The 20,003-nt window shown below is 40.9% G+C and overlaps 2 protein-coding genes across 2 annotated transcripts; both read right to left on the reverse strand.

Annotated features, from left to right (window-relative positions):
* Window positions 1-320: 320 nt before the first annotated feature.
* LOC117732046 (probable polypeptide N-acetylgalactosaminyltransferase 8) lies at window positions 321-5,850 on the reverse strand. The gene is made up of 10 exons (XM_034534654.1): window positions 5,471-5,850; window positions 4,895-5,061; window positions 4,052-4,238; window positions 3,158-3,355; window positions 2,285-2,399; window positions 1,437-1,622; window positions 1,164-1,301; window positions 907-999; window positions 595-765; window positions 321-440 (listed from the first exon to the last, which is right to left on the reverse strand). The coding sequence occupies exons 1-10, from the start codon at window positions 5,848-5,850 to the stop codon at window positions 321-323; spliced, it is 1,755 nt and encodes a 584-aa protein (XP_034390545.1).
* Window positions 5,851-14,275: 8,425 nt separating this feature from the next.
* On the reverse strand, window positions 14,276-16,782 carry LOC117731776 (the record flags this gene model as incomplete). The annotated part of the gene is given in 6 exon segments (XM_034534140.1): window positions 14,276-15,115; window positions 15,117-16,202; window positions 16,204-16,266; window positions 16,268-16,640; window positions 16,642-16,683; window positions 16,685-16,782. Coding segments are annotated over 6 exon segments (2,502 nt in total), but the record flags the coding sequence as incomplete, so codon positions are not given.
* Between the last annotated feature and the right edge of the window lie 3,221 nt (window positions 16,783-20,003).

A 20,003-nucleotide genomic window follows, 5' to 3' on the forward strand; every position in this document is an offset into this window, starting at 1 on the left:
TTTGTTTTACAAAATGTGGTCAAAAACTATGACACGTCAATCATTTATAACAAAACTAATGACACATAGAAATAGGCAGTACTAATAAACAGTTAATTTACCTCTCAACAAGTTAACTCTAACTACCATAACCTTTCAGGATTACACAAGTAACAAGGCAAACCATTGAACAAATACAGGTGATAATATCTACTTGACCTATGAGCAGAGAAGTGCACTTCTTGTTGGCCACACACACACACACACACACACACACACACACACACACACACACACACACACACACACACACACACACAGAGAGAAACAGACACAGACACTTAAAAGGGCTTGATTATGTTTTGGATTTTCCATCTTTGGCCAGAGCATTCCTGTATCAGAAGTTTGCCGTTATGAATCTCCAGACATCTTTTAGTCTCTTTGTTCTTAATTTCTTTGCCCTAGAAAATACAGATGTCAAGTGTCAAGAATGGGGATGTACAGTATGTTATCTTAAAACATTCAGACAACCACAGGCAATATTTTGAGCAACGTGTCACCCTAATCTCATTCTTAAACACATTTGTGTTTTGATAATAGTTGAACTTGTAGTACCTGAATGAAGTCCCAGTGAATCCCCATTCCTTTCTGCACAGCCTCTTTGCAGTTGTACAGGCCAGGCTCGCCATCTTTTTTCCCAACGTCAGTTATACACCGGTTGTCATTGTACCGATGGGACTTGAGGCCCCCGATATAAAGTTCAGAGTTTGATCTATAATAGGTGACCTGAAATGTTTTTTATTTTTTAAGTTAAGAAGCAAGAACATTGGGTGTTAAAATAATACAACAGTGGCAAACAGACAACGTTGGCACTTGTATTTTTCGAGAGACTTACTCTTAACAACCTGTTTAAGCTGCTTTACTTACTTGAGGTCCATAGTAGTGGCAGCCGTAGGCGATGGGTGTGTTACCTGGTACTGGGCCTTGGTCTAAGCACATGTCAGTATCAAGATTCTTCAGCTGTAAATGGGGAAGTTCATAATTTTGTCACTCCCATTAAAAATGTATAGAACACTATTGCTCGAAAATAAATGAATATGGCAATGCGTCATGTGGCTGTGACACACCCTGCACAAACTCTGTACTGCCTCTACTACACAAACAAAGCATGATATACAACTTACTCCTCCATAAGCAAGTATGTTGTCCCAATGATCCAATTTGGGATAGACATTTTCCAAGTACCATTTGAAAGGTTTACATTTCAACCTTTCTCTGAGGCTTTTCCTCTCTGAGATATCCCCGATGTCAATTCCGTGATTCTGCAGAGAATATCGAGTGATATGTTTGTGATGTTCAAATTCAAATGCACTTATAACTAATGATATATGGACTCATTGATGTTCATCCTGTGTGTAGAAGTGTCCCAACAAAGGGCATCTCCATTTTTGTTCTACCTCGAATGGCAAGTTCCAAGCCAAGTTGACGTTGTGTTTGTATTCGTCCATCCAGACCTCTGCTACCCTCAGGGCGTTTCTCTTCATAGCTTCGCTCAGGTCAGGCATGTAGGGCTTGTGGGCCCTCTCGATGTGGGCGATCTTGGAGCATGGAACTACTTCAATACTGCCCCCACATGTCCACACCTGTATGAGCAAAGAGCAAGCTCAGTTACAGTAACCGCGAGCAAGTAAGCAAAGTTCTGCAAATCTATTTGATGTTTTCTTAGGTTTCTACAAATGACGATACTTATGTTGGTCGTCCAGCCCTTTTCTTTGTGCTCTGTGGTGCAGAGAGCATTATTGAAATATTGAGCTCAATTTTATTTGAGTTGGTTTGTATCTTTTACAATTGAAAGGTGCTTATGGAACAGGCACAAATAAAACCGCTAGTTTGAAGGTTTATGATAATGCGGATCTATAAGTCACATGTGATATGAAATTAAATTAAATCATTGCAGATTTAATAATTCCTCTCACATTAAATGTGTACATTCTGGCTTCAATTCAACATTTGCATTACCAATTGCCCCCGTTTCCATAACATGTGTATGCATGTGTCCTCTACAGGTACGCACATTCTCCAATCAAGTTATTTTTCATAGATCATAACTTTTTCCTGGCTTTTTCAAGCCCGTTTTGTGCGTACGAGACGGTTGTAAATGAGGCCCCTGCTCATCTTACAGAGTGAGAGGGGTAATTGTACTGAATCCGCGATCTGTACTCTTTCTTGCTGCAAGTTGGTCTGGGACTGTCATGAGGTGTAACATTTGTTAGATGAGCATGTTAGACAGGTGATGCTTACTCACACGAATTCCCAGCTCAACATTTTCTCCACCGTACACTTTCATGCCTTCATCGAGGACTCCGATTTCTCCGAGATACTTCCTGTCAGCAACTAGGATTCCCATAACAGATGGACTTCTGAGGTGAAAGAAGAGAACTGTCACAACTGTATACTTTTCATCAGTATTACCATAAAAGTCCAGCTTTTAGATGATCAAGAATGCCTCAGCCAAGATACAATTAATAAGACCATGGTGTTGTCTGATATTGAGCAGTGCATCCAGTGCATCCAGCTCTTTGTCAGTCCCCGATGTATGCTCATGTCTCCCCTTTAACGTGCCCACGTAGAAGACGAGCACCATCACGCCCAAAAGGAGGAATATCCGCTTTAACTCTCTTGCTCTCATAGTATAAACACACCCAGTAAGCTTAGATGACCAGACTCTAGCACATTGCTGTAACGTTACATCCATCATTTGATACTTTAAAGGGCGAGATCTCCCTCCCTCCCTCCGCTGTTTGTTTGCATAAAGTGAAGGTGTTCCTAAGGCTGACGTTGTGAAGTCACCTGCTTAACTACAAATCTGAAGAACAACCGTCATAATGTAATATACGTTTTTAAATGTCAATAATATGGTCATATAACATTTTGCGGAGGAAACTGGAAGAAAAAAAGGTTGTTTAGACGCCCTGTAATTGTGTTAATGTTGATCCAGCTACACTAACACTATTGTCTAAATCTTTATTTCTATACCGTACGTTTTTTGGAATCTACTTCTGCATACCTACAGCTACAGAAACCATTCAAATATCAATTTATTCAGCTATTTAAGGACATTAGTGCTGCTTTTTTGTTTGACACGTAGAGTAAATTGGAACAAGACCCTTTCACTTACTTTCCAGGCAATGAGCCGTCGTTGAGTTTGTAATAGTCATCTGAAAACTCCTCGTACATGCACCATAGAGCCCAGTCGAAGGCGTGCGCTGCTGAATGGTATTTGCTAACCGTGAGGTCATCAAAGTTGACTTTGTCAAACACAGGGGACGTCACCACCGTTCGGTCACCTTTGATCTGTGTCAGCAGGGGTTCAGCCCTGCATGAGGGGAATGAAGGAGAGGCTGGTTCAATATGTTTGTTTCTTTCCTTGAAAGTACTGTAACTTATGAATGGGAGGTGCTTGCAGAACAAACTAAGTATGTTTTGTTTTTAATCATTTAATCTCCTGTGCACCTTCAATGTTACCAACCCCAAGTGAACATCGGTGCTTGAAAGGTGGAGAGAGTTCAATACGGATTGCTCAACCACACCTTGCCATATGATTGCACTACAAATTAATCTGTGACTATAAGGTTGCACGTCTGAGCAGAACTAACCCAACCCTCCTTAACACCACTGCAATGCCCTTATGCAAGACCTGATTGCCTCAGTGGGGCTCCTCAGTGGTTGGTAGATCAGACAGTGGTTGTACTGGGATTAGACGGTGGTTGAACTGAGCTGTTGTAAGTGTGTGTACGTTAACTGTGAAACAGGGCGTTCCTGAACATTGGCTCAGACGTGAGCCGAGCCCACTTGAGCATCACCTCACCAGAGTCAGTTTGTACCTTCTGGTGGTATAGACACTTCCCTGTGTAACCTTTTCATTACTGTTGGGCTATAATTAACATTGCGATGTCAGTACTGGGGAAAAGCTTGAGAATTGTTTTTAGCACAGATGCAACTAATGTATAACATTAAAGACTTTTACTTGAAACATTACACATAAATCAAAGTATAATAGGATGTATTTTACCACAGCTCATGGACTTCAATGTGCGCATCCAGGATGGCCACCACGTCAGCAGTGGCAGCCTTCCATCCTGAAACCCTGGCAGATGCAAGGCCTTGCTGCTCACTGTGCCTCACTCTTGCAATACGGAGAGTTGGGTTCTGCTGCTCGATCATCTTCACGTACGCGTCCAGGTCCCCCTTCAAGTCGTCTGATAGCAAAATGTGAGCATATGTTATGTAGTTCCTACCAAGTTCAGACAAGGCAGAGATAACTGTTTGCACAGCGATTACCCAGAATGCAAAGAAGATTTGAGAAGATTTTAACAGGGAGACACAATTCTGATCATAGACATGCTCACAAACTACATAAAGAAATTTTAATTCAATCTTTAACGTTAAGTTTATGTTGTGATGATTGTGTTGATTTTAAGTTGTAGTTGGGGATGTTGTCATTGTATCATTATTCTTAAAGGTGCTTCTGATGTTTTATTTCACTAATCTGTAAACAAGTTAAAATGGACAAAAAAAAAAGAGAAACACCATTCAATATATTTCAATCCTAGGCCACACATCCACACCTTTTGAATTGACTAAATGCAGGTCGTATTTGTATTACATCGTATTGGGGTTTACGTCCTCATAAAGGAATAATGCAACACTTAAGTAAAAATACATGTATTTGCTTTCCTGCCAAGAGCTAGATAAGGAAATGTATTCCACAAATATGTCCGTCTGGTAAATATAGGGCTACTGCCAATTAGCTTAGCTTAGCATAAATACGGGAAATGACGAGAAAAGGCTAGCTTTGCCTATAAACAGTGGATTAACTGATGTTAACAATCTGAATCATTTGCAGCCCACCAACCATTGGAGCTATTGTCATCCACCAAGATGATTTCCTTCAGTAGGTGTGTAGGGGTGCGGTCAATGAGGCTGCACAAAGCTCTTTTGATGACTGACAGAGCCTCGTTCAGGTAGATTAACACCACTCCAAGGCTGGGCAGGTCCTTTGTATAATGTTTGTTAAGACACCTATTAACAAACAGAAGGAATTTTAACAAATACAACCATATAATAATAATACATTTAATTTATATAGCGCTTTTTAAGATACTCAAAGACACTTTACATGTTACATTCATACACCGTAGACACAGCTACAGCGAGCAACGCAGGGTTAAGTGTCTTGCTCAAGGACACATCGACTAGGGCGGGGATTAAACTGCCAACCCCCTGATTGAAAGACAGACATGCTAACCACTGACCCACAGTCGCCCCACAATGTCATATGTCAATCAGTAAGCTGTTTAAAGACAAACAGTGTGTGCTGTAAGGTACAGAAGGGTAGTCGGCAAACAAAAGCTATTCAATACCGCTTGTGTAAGAAGTGGAATTGCAAATTTGGCGTCAGAGGAAATTACAATGATAAGTTGTAGCCTACCTTTTATCCCTGGTATCTGGGAGAGCTCGATCTAGAGGGAGGCGATCACTGAGGAAAACGTTGTATCCGTACTTCTTATACAAATCCTGTGCCTCTCTTTGGTCGTCCTCAGACAGATTCTCACCCCACTTCTTGAAGAGGTACGAGTCTGGGAACAGTTGTTTGGACTCTTTGGGGGCCTTCTGTTGGTCCTGAATCTTTGCTTCGGGTTGCTCTGGCTGCTTTTTGACTGGTGGCTGTTCGATCTCTGCAGCTTTATTCTGTCTGTCTCTGTACTTTTTAGGCATTTTCTGTACGGTGTCCTTCTTTTGCTCAAAAGTTTTAACTATATTGACTTGACAAAAGGATGTCAGGGAGAGAGCAAAATGAACGAGAGGCATGATCACCTTTTGTAAAAAAAAAAAATAGTAAACTGTAGTTTTTAAAAATCTAATGATTTGTGTTCTCTTGATTGATTCTACATAAAAACACATTGTTATAACACCAAGAGGTAAATTAGGCATTATCATACAAAAGACACTAGATAAAGACACAATATTAACCAATATAAAATAATATATTGAAGAGAATTAAGTTTATTATATAATTATTACCATTTATTAATAATAATTATAATGTATCCTTTATTGATCCCACAGTGGGGAAATTCATCTCTGCATTTGACCCATCCTTAGTTATTAAAGAGCAGTGGGCTGCAGTGAAGCGCCCGGGGAGAAACTGGGGGGTTCAGTGTCTTGCTCAAGGACACTTTGACATGCAACTATAGGGGAGAGCGGGGATCGAACCGGCTACCTCGTGGTTACGGGATGACCACTCTCCCCATGAGCTACAGACGCCAAACTTGCACATGTTGTGCACTTGTGTTCAAGAAAATTCCCAGTAGAAGCAATTTGACCTAATACAATTTTGACTGCTGAAGGCTTAGCATAAAACAGCTTTGTTGTGTACTGAACTGACATTTCCATCCTTCCACTTACCTTTCTAACAATGGCACTGATCAAATCAAACTGAACCAAACTTTCTTTCCATTTCCCATCTTCAGTTGAAGAGAAAAGGTGATATTCAAAGCGAAATGAGAAATCAGATCAACATGTATACTAGAAGAAAGATAAACCATTGTTTTAACTCACAGAGGTTGCTGGTGTTTATCTCCACGTCTGAAAGAGGTCTGATATTGAGCAATGCATCCAGCTCTTTGTCAGTCCCCGATGTATGCTCACGTCTCCCCGTTAACATGCCGACGTAGAAGACAAGCACCATCACGCTCAAAAAGAGGAATATCGGCTTTACCCCTCTTGCTCTCATACTGAAAACGCATCGACTGATCCTCGAGCAAGAGACTAAAAAACCTCCGGCTGTGAACATAATCAGTAAGCTTAGATGACTACACTGACCAGCATTGCTGTAACGTTACTCACTCCCTCCAATGTGTGTATACAGTGCATCCAGAAAGTATTCACAGTGCTTCACTTTTGATGTCTGAGTAGAGATACGTGTGGGGCCCTCATTAACAATGGACACAATAACAAGAACTGGACATTGACCCCTTTAATATTCTCATTTATTTATTATTTTTATTGATTGTTAATTGTTTCCTTTATTCACCTGGCATGTGTGTATCTGCAATGGAGGCTTACATTGTGTGAGAGGTTAATGCTGTGTTACGTTGAGGAAAGCTCATGCAGGCACTTGGGTCAGCTCAGGGTTCCTTCGGGAAGAAAGCGAGGGAAAACATTACCCTTGTTTAATTCAGAAGTTGACTAAAACAGCCTGCAGCATTCAGTTGCGTTGCTGATCTCAATGTATTCCTGTGCTTTCAGTAAAAACAGTTGCTACAGCAATGGTAGAAACCAAAGAAAACCAATGGGTCAAATGCAGAGAAGAATTTCCCCACTGTGGGATCAATAAAGGATACATTATAATTATTATTTATAAATGGTAATAATTACATAATAAACTTAATTCTCTTCAATATATTATTTTATATTGGTTAATATTGTGTCTTTATCTAGTCTCTTTTGTATGATAATGCCTAATTTACCTCTTGGTGTTATAACAATGTGTTTTTATGTAGAATCAATCAAGAGAACACAAATCATTAGATTTTTAAAAACTACAGTTTACTATTTTTTTTTTTTACAAAAGGTGATCATGCCTCTCGTTCATTTTGCTGTGGTCAGTGTAGTCATCTAAGCTTACTGATTATGTTCACAGCCGGAGGTTTTTTAGTCTCTTGCTCGAGGATCAGTCGATGCGTTTTCAGTATGAGAGCAAGAGGGGTAAAGCCGATATTCCTCTTTTTGAGCGTGATGGTGCTTGTCTTCTACGTCGGCATGTTAACGGGGAGACGTGAGCATACATCGGGGACTGACAAAGAGCTGGATGCATTGCTCAATATCAGACCTCTTTCAGACGTGGAGATAAACACCAGCAACCTCTGTGAGTTAAAACAATGGTTTATCTTTCTTCTAGTATACATGTTGATCTGATTTCTCATTTCGCTTTGAATATCACCTTTTCTCTTCAACTGAAGATGGGAAATGGAAAGAAAGTTTGGTTCAGTTTGATTTGATCAGTGCCATTGTTAGAAAGGTAAGTGGAAGGATGGAAATGTCAGTTCAGTACACAACAAAGCTGTTTTATGCTAAGCCTTCAGCAGTCAAAATTGTATTAGGTCAAATTGCTTCTACTGGGAATTTTCTTGAACACAAGTGCACAACATGTGCAAGTTTGGCGTCTGTAGCTCATGGGGAGAGTGGTCATCCCGTAACCACGAGGTAGCCGGTTCGATCCCCGCTCTCCCCTATAGTTGCATGTCAAAGTGTCCTTGAGCAAGACACTGAACCCCCCAGTTTCTCCCCGGGCGCTTCACTGCAGCCCACTGCTCTTTAATAACTAAGGATGGGTCAAATGCAGAGATGAATTTCCCCACTGTGGGATCAATAAAGGATACATTATAATTATTATTAATAAATGGTAATAATTATATAATAAACTTAATTCTCTTCAATATATTATTTTATATTGGTTAATATTGTGTCTTTATCTAGTGTCTTTTGTATGATAATGCCTAATTTACCTCTTGGTGTTATAACAATGTGTTTTTATGTAGAATCAATCAAGAGAACACAAATCATTAGATTTTTAAAAACTACAGTTTACTATTTTTTTTTTTTACAAAAGGTGATCATGCCTCTCGTTCATTTTGCTCTCTCCCTGACATCCTTTTGTCAAGTCAATATAGTTAAAACTTTTGAGCAAAAGAAGGACACCGTACAGAAAATGCCTAAAAAGTACAGAGACAGACAGAATAAAGCTGCAGAGATCGAACAGCCACCAGTCAAAAAGCAGCCAGAGCAACCCGAAGCAAAGATTCAGGACCAACAGAAGGCCCCCAAAGAGTCCAAACAACTGTTCCCAGACTCGTACCTCTTCAAGAAGTGGGGTGAGAATCTGTCTGAGGACGACCAAAGAGAGGCACAGGATTTGTATAAGAAGTACGGATACAACGTTTTCCTCAGTGATCGCCTCCCTCTAGATCGAGCTCTCCCAGATACCAGGGATAAAAGGTAGGCTACAACCAGGCCCGTAGAGATCACCCCCGCAGCCCCCGCACTGCGGGGGGGGGGGGGGCCTCGCAGTGACAGGGGGCCTCGCATGGCAATTTTCTTTTTTAATCCAACACTAGCCAGCGCACTCGGCCGTATTGCGGCTAAGTGTCGGCTGACTCGGCTGTGTTCCGGCTCGATGCGGCCAAATGTGAGCCAGCTTTGGCACATTTCACTGTTGCCATGTCTGGCCCAGGTGTAGCTGTTACGGACATGGCCAGATTCTGTCTGAGACATGGCAACCGGTTTATCGGCTGCCGAATCTGGGCCGAATAATGTAATAAATAAATAATATTACATTACGTAATAACATTAAGATATCCCTCAAAGTTGTCTCTCTCATATAAAGCTACACAATAAAAAAAAAAGTATTTTAAACTGGCTTTATACGTTTTAAATAATAGTTGTAAAGGCAATCGTAACAGGCAACCACTAGGGCCTCCTGCTACGCGGACTGGTGTTATTGTTGGGCCGCGGTGTATTCTGGGAGAACTACGAGGAAATTTCTCTTGAGGAAAAATGAAACGCACATTTAAAAGTGGTGCCCTAAAGCGGCAATCAAAACAGAACATTTCTGAATTAAATGCCAAACTTCCCAAAATTACAAGTCTTTTTCGACCTGCTGGTGAAGGATGCACTCATCTGCCAAAAGAGACAGGTATTGTACTGTTTGCTATAGCTAACATTACCACGTAGCTAACGTTATACTTTGACAGCTGTACTGCTGTGTCTATGTGTTGTGCTTGAAAATACATTAACCTTATTAAACTTATGCTCTCACTATACCCCTTGCGCCCATTATCGGACACGTTCCTTAATTATCTCCACAACCACATCGTTGTTTAACTTCATTTCACGTTGTACAACACTGCAACCCTTTTGAGAAGACAACGGCTCTGTACAAAATAATAAAAGTAACCGTTAAGTAAGAAAGGTCATTTTCCAAGCTAAAACTGATCAAAACATATCTCAGAAGCTACATGTCACAAGAGAGGCTGTCAGGTCTGGCCATCCTTAGCATAGAGAATAAACTTTGCACACAGATTTGCTAAAAGACGCGCACATGTGTATTCAAATGCAAACCTGTAGAAAGTAGCCTCGACTATATGTAGGCATATTTGTTATGTTGTTGTAACATATGTTCTGTTTAAGCTGTTTGATAGGCCCTAGCATATGTTTTGTTTCTGTTGGAATACATTTGTTTGAGATGTTTTTTTTGATTGAATAAATTTCCCTCAAAAGAAAAGCTTGAGTCCTGTTCGTTTATCTTTGGATAATGACCGCCGGACAATACATTATCCCTTACATATGGGGGGGGGGGGGGGGGGGGCCCTCTCAGGGTTATTCTGCAGGGGGGCCTCATGTGTTTCCGTTACGGCACTGGCTACAACTTATCATTGTAATTTCCTCTGACGCCAAACTTGCAATTCCACTTCTTACACAAGCGGTATTGAATAGCTTTTGTTTGCCGACTACCCTTCTGTACCTTACAGCACACACTGTTTGTCTTTAAACAGCTTACTGATTGACATATGACATTGTGGGGCGACTGTGAGTCAGTGGTTAGCATGTCTGTCTTTCAATCAGGGGGTTGGCAGTTTAATCCCCATCCTAGTCGATGTGTCCTTGAGCAAGACACTTAACCCTGCGTTGCTCGCTGTAGCTGTGTCTACGGTGTATGAATGTAACATGTAAAGTGTCTTTGAGTATCTTAAAAAGCGCTATATAAATTAAATGTATTATTATTATATGGTTGTATTTGTTAAAATTCCTTCTGTTTGTTAATAGGTGTCTTAACAAACATTATACAAAGGACCTGCCCAGCCTTGGAGTGGTGTTAATCTACCTGAACGAGGCTCTGTCAGTCATCAAAAGAGCTTTGTGCAGCCTCATTGACCGCAACCCTACACACCTACTGAAGGAAATCATCTTGGTGGATGACAATAGCTCCAATGGTTGGTGGGCTGCAAATGATTCAGATTGTTAACATCAGTTAATCCACTGTTTATAGGCAAAGCTAGCCTTTTCTTGTCATTTCCCGTATTTATGCTAAGCTAAGCTAATTGGCAGTAGCCCTATATTTACCAGACGGACATATTTGTGGAATACATTTCCTTATCTAGCTCTTAGCAGGAAAGCAAATACATGTATTTTTACTTAAGTGTTGCATTATTCCTTTATGAGGACGTAAACCCCAATACGATGTAATACAAATACGACCTGCATTTAGTCAATTCAAAAGGTGTGGATGTGTGGCCTAGGATTGAAATATATTGAATGGTGTTTCTCTTTTTGCACTCTAACAGAGGAGTCACTATACTAATATAATAAGCGACCTTTGATTAGTGCTATATGTGTATATATATATCCATCCATTTTCAATACCGCTTATCCTCATTAGGGTCACGGGGGCGCTGGAGCCTATCCCAGCTGACATAGGGCAAAGGCAGGGGACACCCTGGACAGGCCGCCAGTCCATCAGTCCATTCACTCTCACATTCATACCTATGGGCAATTTAGAGATCAATTAACCTGCAGCATGTCTTTGGACTGTGGGAGGAAGCCGGAGAGAACCCACGCTGCCACGGGGAGAACATGCAAACTCCACACAGAAGGACCGCTCCGACCGGGAATCGAACACGCGGCCCTCTTGCTGTGAGGCGACAGTGCTAGCCACTACACCACCGTGCAGCCTCTCTCTCTCTCTCTCTATATATATATATATATATGTATATGTATATATATATGTATATATATATATGTATGTATATATATACATACATATATATACATATACGTATATGTATATATATACGTATGTATATATATATGTATATATATATGTATATATATATGTATATATATATGTATGTATATATGTATATATATATATATATATATATATGTATGTATATATGTATGTATATATGTATATATATATATATATGTATGTATATATATATGTATGTATATATATACGTATATATATATATGTATATATATATATATATGTATATATATGTATATGTATATATATATATATTTATATATATATGTGTATATATATATGTGTATATATATTGTGTATGTATATTGTTGGGTTGTAGTGGATTTTATATATATTTGCACATGTAGATAAGAGAAGTTTATGTTTTAAATTAATACAGAAAGAAAGATATGATAATTAATTTGGAAAATTATGAGGAACATTCTGGAGGAATGTATTATGAAATATAAGAGGATCACTGTTTTATTATTCTGTTTTAATGACAAATGTAATGATTAACTGTATGATGCATGAGAATGAATGATGATTTATTGTTTAGAGTTAAAATGGATGCCGATTGAAACCTGATATGTTGCTTTTATTCTGAAGGCAGGATAATAGGGTTTTATTCTGAAGGGGAACTTCCTGTCCTTGAAGTGTGAGCTTTGACCCCGCTAGTTTCACTAATTGGCTTAGCGAACAGAACGACGGCATCCTTTGAACTGACCAATAGAACTAACCTTTAGGTGTGAATTCATTTGCATGACCATACTAACGACCGAGCATTTGTTCTGGGGGACATGGTTCTACTGGTCTGGAGACATGGTTCTACTGGTCTGGAGACATGGTTCTACTGGTCTGGAGACTCGAGACAGCCCCGGTCTGTTGCTCCTTGGGAGCTGCAGTCCGTCTGTGGAGAGTTCCTCCTTTCTGGCCCCACGATCGTGAACGCTACATGAGTATTATCTTTGCCATTAAATATTGTTAAACTTTAACTCATTGAATCCTGAATTTCCTGCGGCCACGGGACCCGGAGCTCGGAACACAAATCTTACAATATATATTTATGTGTATATATATATATATATATATATATATATATATATATATATTCAATTCAATTCAGTTTATTTTGTACAGCTCAATATCACAAATTACAAATTTGCCTCAGAGGGCTTTACAATCTGTACACATACGACATCCCTGTCCCAGGACCTCACATCGAATCAGGAAAAACTCCCCAAAAATAACCTTTCACAGGGAAGAAATTACTTTTTGTTTTGCTACAGGAACATGGAAGAATTCAAGTACTCCCACTTATGCAAGTATGTATGTCTTTATTTATTATTATTAAACTATGCATACTTTTGTAGCTGCCCCTATTTTGTATTCTATGTATTTTAGTGTGGTGAGTCCAAGCTTTGTAGGTCTGTTCCACCTTAAAATAGATAATACACTTTACAGAGATTTTATTTAAATGTTATTAAGACAGGTAATCTCATTGAGACAAAGGGTCTCATTTTCATGAGACCTGGGGAATTCGCTGTAAAAATTAGCTCATTATTGATGGAGATATTCCAATCACACGACATCCGGTTGACAGTTGCAGCCCCATTCGTGTTCATCACAGGGACTGACCACTCCACATTGTGTTATCAGACTGGGCGACGAGGTGGGAGGTCTCTTCCTGCAGGCTTCCCCTTGTGATGGGATCAGAGTGGGGACGGCCGGAGTCAGAGACTCGGGCTACGACTCGCTCCATCGGCGACTCAGTGTTCTGGACCGACTGGTGCAGACGTACGCCATGTGGCTGCAGCTGGTTCTATTCAATTCAATTGAATTCAGTTTATTTTGTATTGCCCAATATCACAAATTACAACTTTGCCTCAGAGGGCTTTACAATCTGTACACATATGACATCCCTGTCCCAGGACCTCACATCGAATCAGGAAAAACTCCCCAAAAATAACCTTTCACGGGGAAAAAAGGGAAGAAACCTTCAGGAGAGCAACAGAGGAGGATCCCTCTCCCCGGATGGACAGATGCAATAGATGTGTACAGAATTAACAGCATTACAAAGTTACATAAACACATTACATGAATATGACAATGTATGAATGGAACTCCAATCCATGAAACAGAAGGAGGTAGAGAGGAGGGGGGGCGGGGCGCATCAGCAGGGCCAACGTGGGAGGCCGGCTCACCAGGCATCAGACACCTCCAGGTCCAATGGACCCTATGAGACGTGAAGTCACAACGACTCCGGGGAGGAAGCAGAGTTAATAAGGTGCAATGGAGAGATGTAAATTCATCCATAAGGAGAGAGAGAAGAGGAGATAGGTGCTCAGTGTATCCTAAAACATCCCCCAGCAGCCTATAAGCCTATAGCAGCATATCAAGGGGCTCGACCAGGGCAAACCTGATTCAGCCCTAACTATAAGCACTATCAAACAGGAAAGTCTTAAGTCTATTCTTGAATGAGGTGACTGTGTCTGCCTCCCGGACTGAAAGTGGAAGCTGGTTCCACAAAAGAGGAGCTTGATAACTGAAGGCTCTTGCTCCCATCCTACTTTTTAGGACTCTAGGAACCACAAGTAGCCCCGCATTTAGTGAGCGCAGCTCTCTAGTGGGGCAATATGGTACTACAAGCTCCTTAAGATATGATGGTGCATCACCAATCAAGGCTTTGTAGGTGAAGAGAATTTTAAATGTGATTCTTGATTTTACAGGGAGCCAGTGCAGAGCAGCTAATACAGGAGTAATGTGATCTATTTTCTTAGTTTTTGTGAGTACACAAGCTGCAGCATTCTGGATCAACTGGAGGGATTTAAGAGACTTATTAGAGCATCCTGATAATAAGGAGTTGCAGTAATCTAGTCTGGAAGTAACAAACGCGTGAACCAGCTTTTCTGCATCTTTTTGGGACAAGATGTGCCTGATTTTTGAAATGTTACGTAGATGAAAAAATGCAATCCTTGAGATTTGCTTAACGTGGGAGTTAAAGGACAAGTCTCGGTCAAAGATAACGCAGAGATTCTTTACAGTGGTGTTGGATGCCAGGGCAATGCCATCTACAGAAACCACATCACCAGATAATTGATCTCTGAGGTGTTCAGGGCCCAGTAAAATAACTTCAGTTTTGTCTGAGTTTAACATCAGGAAGTTGCAGGTCATCCATGTTTTTATGTCTTCAAGACATTCTTGAATTTTAGCGAGCTGGTTGGTCTCCTCTGGTTTGATCGATAGATATAATTGAGTATCGTCTGTATATGCAATGAAAGTTTATGGAGTGTTTCCTGATAATGTTGCCCAAAGGAAGCATATATAAGGTAAATAAAATTGGTCCAAGCACAGAACCTTGTGGAACTCCGTGATTAACGTTGGTGGTCATTGATGCTTCGTCGTTTACAAATACAAATTGAGATCGATCTGATAAATAGGATTTAAACCAACTTAGTGCGGTACCTGAAATGCCAATCGACTGATCCAATCTCTGTAATAGGATGTGATGATCAATGGTGTCGAACGCAGCACTAAGGTCTAATAATACCAGTACGGAGATGAGTCCTTTATCTGATGCAATTAGGAGGTCATTTGTAATTTTTTTAATCTTTTCATTGAAGAAGTTCATGAAGTCATTACTACTGAGGTCTATAGGAATACACGGCTCCACAGAGCTGTGACTTTCTGTCAGCCTGGCTACAGTGCTAAAGAGAACCCTGGGGTTGTTCTTATTTTTCTCTATTACTGATGAGTAATAGGCTGCTCTGGCATTACGGAGAGCCTTTGTATATGTTTTAAGACTATCTCGCCAAACTAAGCGTGATTCTTCCAGATTGGTGGAACGCCATATGCTTTCGAGCTTTCGTGAAGTTTGCTTTAGGTCGCGGGTCTGAGGGTTATACCAGGTAGCAAACCTCCTTTGCCTCACTGTCTTTTTCTTCAGTGGGGCTATCGAGTCTAATGTCATTCTCAGTGAGCCTGTAGCACTATTGACAATATGATCAATCTGGGACGGACTAAAGTTAGCACAGGATTCCTCCGTCACATTGAGACGTGGTATTGAATCAAATGCAGAAGGAATCGCTTCTTTAAATTTAGCTACAGCACTGTCAGTTAGACATTTGGTGTAGAAACTTTTGACTAACGGTGTATTATACTCCGGGAGTATAAACTCAAAAGTTATGAGGTAATGGTCTGACAGAAGAGGGTTCTGATGGAAGACCTCCAAATGCTCAATGTCAATGCCATATGCAAGAACAAGATCGAGGGTGTGGCCAAAGCAGTGAGTGGGTTTCTGTACTCTCTGACAGAAGCCAATCGAGTCCAACAATGAGATAAATGCAGTACTTAAGGCAATCATTATCAATATCCACATGAATATTAAAATCTCCTACAATAATAACCTTATCAGTTTTTAAGGACTAAACTTGATAAAAACTCTGAAAATTCAGATATAAATTCTAAATATGGACCTGGTGGCCAGTAAAGTAAAACAAATAGGATTGGCTGTAATGTTTTCCAGGTTGGATGTGAAAGACTAAGAACAAGGCTTTCAAATGAGTTGTAGTTTAGTTTAGGTTTAGGATTCATTAATAGGCTTGAGTCAAAGATGGCTGCTACTCCACCTCCTCGGCCGGTGCCTCGAGAAATGTGAGTATTAATATGACTTGGAGGAGTTGATTCATTTAGGCTGACATATTCTTCATTGCTCAGCCAGGTTTCAGTAAGACATAATAAATCAATGTGATTGTCTGATATTAAATCATTTACTAATACAGCTTTAGATGACAGATCTAATATTTAGGAGTCCACATTTAATTATCCTGTTTTGTTGCAGTAGTGATGTTAACCTGTATGAGGTTATTTAGTATGACTCCTCTTCTGGTTACTTTTGATTTAATTAATTTAATTGGCCGTGGGACAGACACAGTCTCTATAGAGTTAAGGTTAAGGGTGGGTAACTGCTCGGATGGAAGTGCAGAAAAGGGTGGAAGACTATAACTCTGCTTCTACTTCCTGATCTGAACTCTGGGTCATGGATTAAGTCCGCTAATCAACTTCGCCATGTTCGCAGAAATGAGACGTGCTCCATCCCAAGTGGGATGAATGCCGTCTCGACTCATCAGATCAGGCTTTCCCCAGAAAGTCTGCCAGTTATCTATGTAGCCCACATTGTTTGCTGGGCACCACCTGGACGACCAGCGGTTGAATGACGACATGCGGCTATACATGTCATCATTGATCAGATTGGGGAGAGGGCCAGAGAAAACTACGGTGTCCGACATTGTCTTGGCATAAGCACACACCGATTCCACATTAATTTTAGTGACCTCCGACCGCCGCAGTCGGGAGTCATTACCGCCGGTGTGTATTATAATCTTACTGTAACTACGCTCATCTTTAGCCAGCAGTTTTAAACAAGATTCAATGTCGCCCGCTCTGGCCCCCGGGATGCATGACTTTGGTCCCTGGCTTCCCTATCTTCACGTTTCTGACTATGGAGCTACCTATAACCAGAGTGGGTTTCTCAGCGGGTGCATCGCTGAGTGGGGAAAACTGGTTTCGAAAGAGGTTGGCGGTGCTCAGTGGGCTTCTGTTTAGACTTAAAACTCCTTCGAACAGTCACCCAGCCATCCGGCTGCTCGGGGGCTGCCGGGGGACAGCTAACAGAGGCTAACGCTAAAGGCTCCACTCCGGTGGCGAGCTAACTAGCGTAACTGTCTGAGCTACGATGGTGCGGAGCCGTGCATCTAACCCAATTAGAACTGCCTCCAACCTAGCAAATGAACTACACTTGTTGCATGTACCGTTATCATTAAGGGAGGCAGAGGAATAGCTAAACATGAGACACTCTGAGCAAGAGAGAGCGGGAGGGGGAGAGGAAGACATCGCAAGCTGCTAAGCTGGCAACCGGAAGTGATGCAATACGCTTACCGGAAGAGAGAGAGCGATGCGTTCAGGAACGTCCCTGAAAGATCTAAAAATATAAAATGAAAGCCACAGAGGTTCTCAGCGATGCGTGTACTGCAGAGCCATCCTACCAGGGTAAAGGAACGGCCTTGAGTCCACACTGTTGACTAAAACCAGAAACAATAACACCACAAACCACAGCCTACAAAATCATTGATACCAATCAATTCATCTTCAACAACAACAGTGTATGAATACACACTTGATCACATCTCTAATTGGCACTTCAACCTTTCCCTCAACCTGAACATCACTTTGTAATCCAGACAGACACAAGTGACGCATTTAACATGATCTGCTCCAAGGAGTTGATTAGTGCATGGGGCACATGAGGCGCCTGCCCTCTTTAGAAGAGTGGAAAACACATTAATCTCTCACAAGACACTTGAGTAGCAACACTCCATCCAGGGTGACATAGTGGTTGTATCATGTGTTTTTGTATTATGACATTCCCCATTCCCCCCCGCCTGCAGACATTTGTGGTGAGGAAGTCGACCAGCCAGTAGATCACTGCGGTCAAGCCAGCCTCCACTTCGAAAAACACAGTCAAGTCAGCCCGCACGGTTTTTTTCACGACACGTATATACTAGGCATTACGGTACGAGCGGTGATTCGACTGAAACAGCCAACTGCTTCCTCTTAGAGAAAGTGAAGCTTAAAATGGATAAAGGGGGGGTAGTAGCAGCGGTTTTTCTTGACCTCAAGAAGGCTTTTGATACGGTTAATCACAATGTCCTGCTTAATAAATTGTCAAGTTTGAACTTTTCCCGAGAGTCTCTTGCCCTGCTGAAATCCTACCTTGAAGGAAGAACACAGTGTGTCAGAGTGGGTGATGTTTCATCATCTACTCTAAGATCTACTGTGGGAGTACCCCAGGGTTCTATTTTGGGACCCCTTTTATTCAGTTTATACATTAATGATTTGCCGGACGTCTGCGATGGGTGTGATATTCAAATGTATGCTGACGATACAGTGATGTATGTGCATGAAAAGAACAAAGAACAAGCTGCACTCAAACTCACGTCCACAATGACTAATGTAACTAAATGGCTTGCAAATTCCTGCCTTCATCTGAATGTTAAAAAGACTGTTTGTATGTTCTTCACAAAGAGGGCTTGCAAAGTGTCACCGGAGCCAGACGTTTATGTTGCTGGTGAGAGGCTACAGGTAGTGTCATATTTTAAATATTTAGGTATTTTTATTGATTCTAATCTCTCTTTTAAAAAACAGGTAAACCATGTGACAAAGGTCTTGAAATTTAATCTCATGAATTTTAGATATATAAGACACTGTTTAACCATGCGGGCTGCAAAATTGTATTTTAATGCAATGATTGTCCCCCATCTGACCTACTGCTTAACCAGCTGGGGACAAGCCAACAGCACAACATTAAAATCTATTCCCATTCTCCATAAGCAAGCCATCAAAATACTTGATAAAAAACAAAAACACCACCATCACTGCAATATTCTCACAAAACACCACATCCTGAGTTGGGAGAACATCATTAAATTCACTGATGTGTGTCTGGTTTTTAAAATTTTAAATGGTATGGCTCCGCCCCCGCTTAGTGAATTTGTTAAACAAAGCAGTGAAAGCAGCAGACTCACTAGATCTGCTACAAGAGGTGATTGTGTCATTTCATATAAGTCAAGCTCGTTTAGCAAGTCTACATTCTCAGTGAAGGCAGGTCACTCGTGGAATGCTCTGCCACCACACATACGTGCACACAACACGTACAACACGTTCAAGCGTAACCTAAAGGAATGGCTTGTTGCCAATCAGGTGTGCAGTCATTGATGTGCTGTCTGTCCTGATGCTTGTTTCGGCTATATGTGCATTTGTTTTTTATGTGTATGTTGTATTGTAGCTGGGTTTGTTCTGCCTGATTCATGCTGCAGCCCGTTATGTCTCTGGTCTATTGCTGTACCCTTTCTTTTTGCTGTGTATTGGTTTTGTTTTTATGTTGTTGTCAGTTTGTCTATGAATTTTATTTCCATTTTTATTTTGAGATTTTGTTATTTTAGGCTGCCTTAAAAACATCTGGCCAGGGACAGCAGATGGAAATTAGCCTCTCTGGCTAACTCTGGCTCACTTACAGTCCAACTGTTGATTTGTGTGCATTGTCCCTGCAAAATAAATGAATGAATAAATAATAAATAAATAAATAAAGGACGTATGGACT

This window comes from Cyclopterus lumpus, chromosome 6 (genome assembly GCF_009769545.1).
Source record: "Cyclopterus lumpus isolate fCycLum1 chromosome 6, fCycLum1.pri, whole genome shotgun sequence".
In the NCBI taxonomy this organism is placed as follows: Eukaryota; Metazoa; Chordata; class Actinopteri; order Perciformes; family Cyclopteridae; genus Cyclopterus; species Cyclopterus lumpus.

Bases quoted from the DNA above. Each gene is read 5' to 3' on its own strand.
- LOC117732046 (XM_034534654.1), bottom strand. From the start codon at position 5,850: ATGCCTCTCGTTCATTTTGCTCTCTCCCTGACATCCTTTTGTCAAGTC. The intron at 4,239-4,894 runs GTTGGTGGGCTG...TTTTGCTATCAG, and splicing joins GGATGACAATAGCTCCAATG to ACGACTTGAAGGGGGACCTG. The intron at 3,356-4,051 runs GTAAAATACATC...CCCCTCATGCAG, and splicing joins ATTGAAGTCCATGAGCTGTG to GGCTGAACCCCTGCTGACAC.